The sequence below is a fragment of the Montipora capricornis genome, chromosome 14 (assembly GCF_036669925.1).
Source record: "Montipora capricornis isolate CH-2021 chromosome 14, ASM3666992v2, whole genome shotgun sequence".
Lineage (NCBI taxonomy): Eukaryota > Metazoa > Cnidaria > Anthozoa > Scleractinia > Acroporidae > Montipora > Montipora capricornis.
The window spans coordinates 10,767,805-10,777,804 of NC_090896.1; the positions used below are offsets into that span (position 1 = coordinate 10,767,805).

General features: G+C 38.7%; 2 protein-coding genes across 2 annotated transcripts in view; one reads left to right on the plus strand and one right to left on the minus strand.

The window, feature by feature from the left end:
* The window catches only part of LOC138033084 (leucine-rich repeat-containing protein 4B-like), a 43,258-nt gene extending 34,789 nt beyond the window's left edge, over window positions 1-8,469 (plus strand). Inside the window, exons 6-7 of the mRNA XM_068880846.1 lie at window positions 1,433-1,504; window positions 7,481-8,469. Coding sequence (XP_068736947.1) covers window positions 1,433-1,504; window positions 7,481-7,571 — 163 coding nt within the window. The 3' untranslated portion in view covers window positions 7,572-8,469. The remainder of the gene's footprint in view (window positions 1-1,432; window positions 1,505-7,480) is intronic.
* LOC138033083 (uncharacterized) overlaps window positions 4,639-10,000 on the minus strand; it is a 34,641-nt gene continuing 29,279 nt past the window's right edge. Inside the window, exon 5 of the transcript XR_011128562.1 lies at window positions 4,639-5,651. The gene's annotated coding sequence lies outside the window, so the exon portion shown is untranslated. The remainder of the gene's footprint in view (window positions 5,652-10,000) is intronic.

Here is a 10,000-nt window from a genome sequence, read left to right on the forward strand (position 1 = left end):
ACCTTCGGAGTGGAAAATAAACTAATGTTTGCAATAGCGTAAGCAAGGAAATTGGCACATATTTGTCCCAAGATCCGGAGTAAGTGATAGAGTCTACAATTTCTTTTGAATCCAATGATTTCTTGGATAACGTATAGATACGACTCTGAAAGTTATGCGGAGTATTTAACAGCCGCAATTGCTCAATGACAGATACGTCTCGTCTGACGCATTGCTTAAGAATCGCGGAAGTCTCGGGAAACGGACTTTCGACCTAAAAACAACGTTTGTGAAATTTGCATACCCTGGTGAACACACCTATTGAGTAGAAATTTATTTTATCAAACGAGTTGATAAAGGTCAAATAGCCACCGTGAAAGATTTGAAAGCTGACGTTTCGAGCGTTAGCCCTTCGTCGGAGCGCATTCGCTCCGACGAAGGGCTAACGCTCGAAACGTCAGCTTTCCAAATCTTTCACGGTGGCTATTTGACCTTTATCAACTCGTTTGATAAAATAAATTTCTGTTTCAATCTACCACCGACGCAGCACCACAGTTTCTTTAGAAACTAAAAAATTTTGTTTACACCTATTGAGTACATTTCCTCTCTCTTGCTTATTTTCTCGTGTCACACTTTTTTCTGAACGTGCGTACAGGATACAGTGGTTTTTTGATATCTATTCGTAGATGTGTATCTCAATTTATCAACGGGCAGGAACCCATTACCCGCTCCTGGAACGGGTTACTTCCTCCAAAAATATCTTTGTTTCTCTTTTGACGGGTGGGTGAAGTACAGAAATTGCATATTTAGATTCAACAGCCTTATTTCATGACCAAGGAAACAAATCTGACAACTTCAAAAAACTTTTGAGAAAATAACACAACTTGAATGAGCCCCAATAAACTCACGCTTAGTGTCAAGCGTGATTTTTTTGTATGCGTATTTCCAGATTTGACAAGGTTATTTTACACGAATATGACAACTTTAGAAAGGTGCTTACATGAAGTGCTCAAGTTGTCCATTTCCGACTTGTTCATTACTTGATATACCAACTAGTGAAGGGTTTCCTAGGCCAGTGTCGATTTCAATATACTAGTTGGCTTTCGACCCTTAATAGAACATGGATGAGGAGACCCAATAAGTAATTGATGTAAAATGTGAACGGAAAGACTAAAGGCTGAGCCATGATCCATTGACGACGAACACTATTTCGTAGTACTAGAGCTTCAGAGTCTGGCAAAGACAAACATGTATACAGGGAGAATGATCTGCCCTTTTTAACTTACTAACATGTTGCTTGGAGCCCAAGAAATCCACCAAAGCAAAACAGTTATGGTAATATAGTCTCACTAGCTCCCACCGTTCGATGTTCCTTGAAGTCTTTGGGTTTTGCAACGGGTCGGTAAAGTTTGAACTTTCGCTAAAGCTGTAAATGTTTGTTTTTTGTTTGTAGGTGGTTGTCAAATAACCAGCTGACGGATCTTCCTGACGGCATTTTTGATAAGAATGCCGAACTAAGGAAACTGTAAGGACCAAATTTCTGTTATATAACATTGGGAAACAATTCAAATAGACAATGAAAAAACACGCCACCAAAAGTCCCAGTGGACCAAATAAAAGTCCAAGTGGGCTATGATATCTCCTAAATAATATAATGATTCGATCTATGTTGTCCCAGTGGACCAATGACGACACACATACTCTTTTTCCTAGTTCTCTATGGAAATCGCACACTCATGAATCATTCTTGTTGGATTCGTAGAAAGCCGCCATTTTCACTGATTGCGGTTACGTTTGGCGTGTTTACTGAGAAGAAATAGTCCCAGTTTTCCTGTAAATTTTGGCTTCCCAGCTTTCATGCGCCTACATGACGTTCATTCTTATTCAGGCAATTTGAGCCCGAGCAAAGGCGAAATATTCAACTTTTTGACCGATTTCGGAGCGGTTTTACTAACGTTTTTTGGCCAAAAAATTACACTACACGCTTCGGGAAGGATAAAGAAAAGGATTGTGGTGCATTTGATGAAATTCCAAGCGTTAAAATCGCTGAGAGGTAAGATTATTTTCAAAACGTACAATGAATGAGTTGCCGGTCCCGCAGGCCCCTTCGTTTTTCTTGTATATTTGCAAAGACTTCTGGGATCGCCAGGGGGCAAACAAACCAATCGATTGCGCTGCTCGAGTTAAAATACGCGATTGGAAACATATAGTAACAAAGTATTTGTAGGATTTAAGCTCGAGTTGAAATTGGGAGATAAGAAACGTTCAATAAGAGGTATTTATAGGATTTCAAGGAATATAAATCGTTCGAGTTTAAGAAGTACCTTGCATACGGTGGTTGCGCCTGCAGTGCACGCGGCAGTCAGAATTTTAGTGTCCTAACGTAAGTGTTACGTTTCATGTGTGCCTAAATGACGTAGTTTATTTAGCTGCAACAAATCCCATTCGAAATGAACCGATCATGGGTATTTTTCTTATTTTTTTTCCCAAGTTAAACAAATATAAAGGAAATATTAAAATTGTTTTGGCCTATTCTAATACTTGGCTGGAGATTTCTGGGTTAAGTTCGACGAATAACAAGTTATTTAGTGTATAATTTCTCAGTTAAAGTCTTGCCGAACAAATAAGCCAGAGAATTGCCGAACGCGGGTAACCCAGTTTTGGCGCCAAACTTAAAGTTAAAAACTCAAAAGTGTTTCAAATTTTTAATTTGTTACTACTGAATCTGTTTTAGTATCTCGTTTTTTAAATCCTCTGTGGGTTATCGATGTGGTCCCCAGAGATAAAAGTTCCTAGATTCAAATGCCTTTCTTGTGAACATTCATTCTCTTGTAGCAATAATTGGATAAACATTACCGAACTTTCACCGATCACCGTCCCCAACCAAAACCGTCGCTGAACTGCAAGGGGCCACCTATTTATTTCTAGACAAGGACTTAAGCCCCTGCCAACGGAAAGCCAGAGAGGGAACGATCTGAAGTTTCTCGTACAAATGTACTTTGGACTGGAGGAAGGTTTCAACAAACTCCTTCGAAGCCGAGTCCTGTCGGCGAAAACTTCCTCTGCCGAATAAGTCCGTAACTATCTCACTCCACCTTGAATAAAATCTTAAATCCGCTCTACTGATCCAATCCATATTATTGCAAATATTCACCGTATAAAGCTGTTGTAATATAATCTAAAATTCATGTATATAAATGAAGAAATCGATAGGCTAGGACTGAATGTCGATATCGAAGACGATCAACTGAAATTTCAATATTTTGTATCTAACCAATCAGTGAGCACACAATTGCTATGACGTCAGGACACTAAAATTTTTCCCGCCCGCTGAATGCTGATTGGTCAATTCAAATTTCAGGCGCGCCAGCCGTATGCAAGGTAGTCATAGGTGGTGGCGATAACCGTGTAGTGAGTGTATGGATGCGACAATGATCGTCGATATTCAGAGCGACAGATCAAACTGGTACTCTCGTGAGGTTTTACTCCCTATCGAACCAACAAAGAAATGACGGCTTGGGAGAAACAGCTTCAAAGAACAAACTCAAGGCCAACAAGAGCACTAAAATTTACTCTAATCATTTTGCCGGTGGTTACCGTCGTAATACTTGCGAGAAGCCCATTTTCTATAGATCGTTTTCACGTGACGTCACAGCGGCCATGTTGGTGTACAAGAACAATAGACGTTCTCTCCTTTGGGAACCAAAGTCTATTTTTGTGCATATTCCATGCATACATTTTGTATTGTTTTGCACACCAATATAGCCGCCAAGTCACGTGAGTGAAAACCATCTATATGAAAGGATATCCAGACGAGGGCAAAGATGTGCAGGCTAGAGAAAACATCGACACGAAACGAAAAGGAAAGCAACATGCAACGCTAGATTCCGAGCCTTCATGCAGTGAAGCAATGCCGTGATAGCTATCTGGAGGAAATCGGATTAAAGTGCTTCGTCCTCGCGCAATTTCGAATTGAGTTTTCCACTTTCAGTCGAGGATGATATGATTTCGAAATCTAAAAAAAAAAATAATACTGCTCACTGAATTGGTTTTCAAGATACTTTTCAAAAACCAAGTTTTAGAGGGTCTTTGAGTAGCACTGTACCATTACCATACCAACAGTTGGTACCCAGCAAACACCCTTTATAACATTGCCTCACAATAGTATTACACGGGTATGATTTTGAAGCTTTTGCCCTTTTGTAAGGATTGGAGTAATCTTTTCCCATTGGACACACGACTATTAATAGTGGAAAATCCTTTCAAGCTTCCTTAACCTGAGAAAATAATTTATCTTTTTATCTGTGACCACATTTCCGTCATCCTGTAGAGTACTCTTTTACCTCTTCAAAGATTTGTCTATCTACATTATGTAGCAGTGACATTTTGCATCTTGCCTGAGTATGATATGTATGCTGGTACTTGTACTATAGAAGGAGTATGCTATTTCCTTCTTTCTGCGGGAAATATCAAATAGTAGATCAAATCAGTTAATAATGGTTCATTTTTTGCAGTTCTATTTTGTTTCCCTCAACTGAAATATTGTGCTATTATTAAACGTTGTCACATTTTTAGGATCTTTGCTGAAAAGAGAAATATCAAGGTTAAGATTTTATATTTGCAGAGGTACAACTCAGAATATTATGTACTACCTGGATCCAAACTCATTTTATTATTGAAGATTTCTTTCGGCATTGTTTTAGAAACCTCAGGACTCTGTTGTTGTTATTACTGTCTAGATAACACACAGCACACTTTTGTATGAAATATGAAATAGCAAACAATAATTTCGTTAGAGCAAAATTACTGTTGCTTTAAAACATTAATGACAACCCAACTTACGGTGCTCATAAAATATTCACAGTCTCTTTCCTATGTTCTTTGCAACTGTCTTTAATTCAGATTATTGTCCATTATCCAAGTAACATTTTCTCAAAGGAATTGCCAGCACATTTGCACAGCCTGGGTATTGCCCTTTGCAAGGCTATTAAAGAACACATCAGCTGTTACTTTGCCAGCATTCAGAAGCAAACGTTTGCTCTCGAGATTAACAAAGTTTCAGCCACAGCAATTGATGCAAGAAATCTAGAAATACCTCGACTAGGAAAAGGGGGCAGAATAAAAATAATTAATTGTCAGATCAAAATTGATCACAGCTATTTTAGGTGAATCGGGGAGGACATCTTTACAAAAACCTCGCACACTTGAAAATACGCTACTGTAACGATACCTGCGAAAGGTCCAGCGTATTTCTCCGCCGATATTCCGAACGATTTCCTGTACATTTTGTGCTGTGATTGAGACTTTCTCCTCGAGCAAAACCTTGCCAAACGAACCAGGCGAGTATGGCGATCAACTTATCTACGTGTGAGAAGACACGAAACGACTTCACGGCCTGCTGACTTCTGATTGGGCAGAAAAACACAAAGAATTTTTGTCACCAATCAGAATTGAGAATTACCCCTGCTGTTTGGAACTGGTCTGGTAAGAACTTGTCCCCAGGGGCTCTTGTCGCCCAACTATGCTTTTCTTTGTCGCCATTTTCTTTTGCCCGTTTAGACTTCCCCTTGCCTCCGTGATCTGCCCCTGGGTCTCCGATGATGGATCTGACCTAACAAGCAATGATTGCTCTTCGCACCTCAAAAAATTTTGAGCGGCAGTAATATCATCGTCTAAATAAACAACAATACAAAGCACCTTTGAGCGTCAATGTTTAACTAAACTGGGGTCTCCCGAAAATATAAGGACCCACATTGAGCCCCAACGGCAAAACCGTAAATTTGAAATACTTAATAACGCCACCAAAATCCCAAGAGAAACCCAAAAATTGTTAATCAGATTCAAAAATCTCAATGTGATGGTAGCCCGATTTGATATCAAAAGAGCAGGCCCAAGCATAAGGTCTGGTTAACAAACACTGAAGGAATGATTTAGCATCCTCAAACCTAATTTGAGACTTCTTAACAAAATAATTTGCATTCCCAAGATCTAGGAGCCTTTTCTTGAAGTGACACTGAATAGAGGCCGATAGGGAATTAAAACAACCACCAGTGATGACTGGCGCTGGACAACATAGCTAAATTTAACAAGCTCTGCAATAGCGTTGGAGACAAATTCCGAATTGTGCAAGGCAGAGTTATTCTATTTAAGATGAACCGTAGTTGGGGTATAATAAAAGGGGATCTTATATTACACACCCTCTCTCTTTCTTATTTTCTCTTGATCGTACTTTTTTCTGAACGTGCTTACAAGATACACTGGTTGTTTGACGTCCATTCGTACATGTGTATCTCAATTTATGAACGGGTTTCTTCCTCCAAAAATATACTAGTTTCTCCTTTGACGAGTGGGCGAAGTGCAGAAATTGCATATTTAGATTCAACAGCTCTATTTCATGACCAAGGAAACAAATCTGACAACTTTAAAAAACCTTTAAACATAAGAAAAAAACACAACTTGAATGAATCTCAATAAACTCACACTTAGTGTCAAGCGGGATTTTTTGTGTATGTGTATTTCCAAATTAAACAAGGTTATTACATGACAAAGAACACAAATCTGACACCTTCAGAAAGGTGCTTACATAAAGTGCTCAAGTTGCCCACTTCTGACTGGAAACTTAAGATTTGTTCATTACCTGATATACCCACTAGTGAAGGGTTCCCTAGGCCAGTGTCGATTTCAATATATTAGTCGGGTTTCGACCCTTAATAGAACATGGATGAGGGGACCCAATGAGTAATTTATGTAAAATGTGACGACGACGAGCACTATATCGTAGCACCAGGGCTTCAAAGTCTGCCAAAGACAAACATGTATACAGGGCCACTGAACTGCCACGGATCTTCCTGACGGTATTTTTGATAAGAATGTCCATCTAAGAGAACTGTAATGACCAAATTTCTGTTATATAACATTGGAAAACAAATCAAAGCTCTTGTGATCACTTTAAAGAAAGCATATTACTGCATGCGCTCACAGGTTACACTTGCTCACGTATTTACAGATTTAACAAGGTTACTGCATGACAAAGAACACAAATCTGATAACTTCAGAAAGGTACTTACATAAAAAGCCCAAGTTTCCCACTTCCGACAGGAAACTTAAGATTTGTTCATTACTTGATAAACCCACTAGTGAAGGGTTTCCTCGGCCAGTGTCGATTTCAATATACTAGTCGTCTTTCGACCCTAAATAGAACATGGATGAGGGGATCCAATCACTAATTTATGTAAAATGTGACCGGAAAGACTGAAGGCTAAGCCATGATCCATTGACGACGAACACTATGTCGTAGTACTAGGGCTTCAAGTCTGGCAAAGACAAACATGTATACAAGGCCACTAATATGCCATTTTCAACTTACTCACATGTTGCTGGGAGCCCAAGAAATCAACAAAAGCAAAACAGTGATGGTAATATAGTCTCTCTAGCTCCCACCACTCGATGTTTAAAGTTTGAATTGTCGCTAAAGCTGTAAATTTTGTTTTTGGGTTTGCAGGTCGTTGTCGAAAAACCAGATGACAGATATTCTTGACGGCATTCTTAATGACGGCATTCTTAATAAGAATACCCAGCTAACTGACCTGTAAGGACCAAACTTCTTTTAAATATCATTGGAAAACAACTAAAAGCTTTTGTGATAACTTTAGAGAAAGCATACAACTAAGCGCCCTTACAGGCTACACTTGTACAGGTATTTTCAGATTTAACAACTTTATTACATGACAATTAAAGAACACGAATTTGACAACTTGAGAAGGAGCTTAGTACATAGTGTGCTCAAGTTGCTCACTCCGACTGTCAACCTAAGATTTGTTCATTACTTGATATACCCACTAGTAAAGTGTTAGCGGAAAATGTATTTTGTTTCTATAGTAAGCCATGGACGAGGGGATCCAATGAGTAATTTATCTAAAATGTGACCGGAAAAGACTAAAGACTGAACCATGATCCACTGACTATTTCTTAGCAATAGGGCTTAAAAGTCTGGCAACGACAGACCCATTTTGATAAGAATGCCCAAGTAACGCAGTTGTAAGGACCACATTTCTGTCATATAACATTGAAAAAGTAAACAATTCAAACTTTGATTCGAATTGTGAAGTCACTGATTTGATGAGAATTGTATGCTAACTTCCCGTATTTATATCAGAGAGATTAAGGGGCTAGAGAACAAGGAAAGGAAAGGAAAGGAACTTTATTTAAGTGTCTAGTCGTTCTAGCGCTGGAGCGCTAATTGGGGACACTGTAAACTGAAATGAACAATGAAAGTAAATCAAGTCAAATGTTGGTTTTTGAGGAGAGGGGAAACCGGAGTGCCCGGAGAAAACCTCTCGGTGCAGAGTAGAGAACCAACAAACTCAACCCACATGTAACGCCGAGTCCGGGAATCGAACCCCGGCCACATTGGTGGGAGGCGAGTGCTCTCACCACTGCGCCATCCCTGCACCCCAAACACCCCGACAAAGGGTCGGGTATAGAACTTTGTGCAGTTGTCAATAGGCTTTGTAATATTTTCTAGCCTCTCATCGTATTGCTTTCAAACTGTGCCCATGTTGATGTTTCTGTCACCATTACTTTATGCCTTTAGGTCTCTCAGGGAATCAATTTTGATAATAAAGCGGCCACAAACTTTTTTAAAATCGCAGACAGGAACACCAAGCAAAACCTGTCAAGGCAAGCAACCAAACCAAAGAAAAAGAATACTAATAACTAAAAAAAAAAAAAAAGAGCAAAAAACACGACAACATGAAATCAAAGTAAAAGTAATGGAGTCAAAGCGATCTTGCTTAGAACACACAAAGCGATCTCAATGGACACACTTAAAGTATCAACTGGTGATTTTAGATTTTTTTTACCTTCGTATTTACCAACGGATCAACTACCAATAAGCAAGTCACTTCTTTTCATAGAAAGGACACTCTTAATCAGACTTCAGAAAGTTAGCGTTCACATTTCTATCTTTACTTCTCGAGAGTTTCTAGAGATTAAGCTTAATCAATATGACCGACCGAGTGCCCCACACTACTGTATTTTATCTTTTCCCCGGCCCTCACCATTCCTGAAACGAAGCACTTTTTCTTTTTGAAATAGTTTCTTGTTTTTGTTTCTTGTATTAACATACAGACGGAAGCTATCTCTAAAAACTTTGAATTTAAGATGTACTTGTTGCAAATGGTGAGCGAAAACCGGAAAATCAAATCATATTATGATGATTGTATGCTAACTGCGAGCTCGTATTCATTTCAGAGAGATAATAGTAAAGTTCAGTTACTCATAATAATAAAGTTTATTCTATAAAGTGGTATGAAAGCCTTAAGGTTATGATTTGTTGGTAGGGAGCTGAGTGACAACCAGCTGAGTAAACTGCCTGGAGGTGTCTTTGATAACTATACAAAGCTAGTGAAGCTGTAAGTACTTCTAATATCAAGATTTATTCAAGCCTAGAGGCGGAGGACCCCTCTTATTTATTCTTACAATAATTTAACATGGCTTGAACCTGAGAGCAAATCGAAAACCACTACCTGGTCGGTGGTTATTAAAAAACAAAAACACCTGAGTTTGATGATTTTTAAGCTTAAGCCCGCGATATGTCCAGGTAATACCGGTCATGAGATACCTTGTTTTGAAAGGTGTCAATTAACCATAACATGGATGTCCAATATCAAAGATGTTCCCGCCAAAAAAACGCGGGTTGAACCACAGAGTTTCACACTGGCGTACATTGAGGAGTGGATATACGCGCTAGAACTAATATAATTACGCATTGTTAAAATAAGGAAAAAGATGAGACCAAGCGCATTACACTTATATTCACTTATATTTTGAAATTCTTTGTGCACTTGAACACACATGCGACATAATAAGTATTTAAAAAAAAAAAACTCTTTCACATAAGATTAATAATTGTTTCAAAGCTGTGTTATTTTTGTTGATATCTACATTACTTAATGAGCGCATATGATGTTTGTGTTTACTTCTTATACCTCACAACGCATGACTAAAAACCTAAATTACG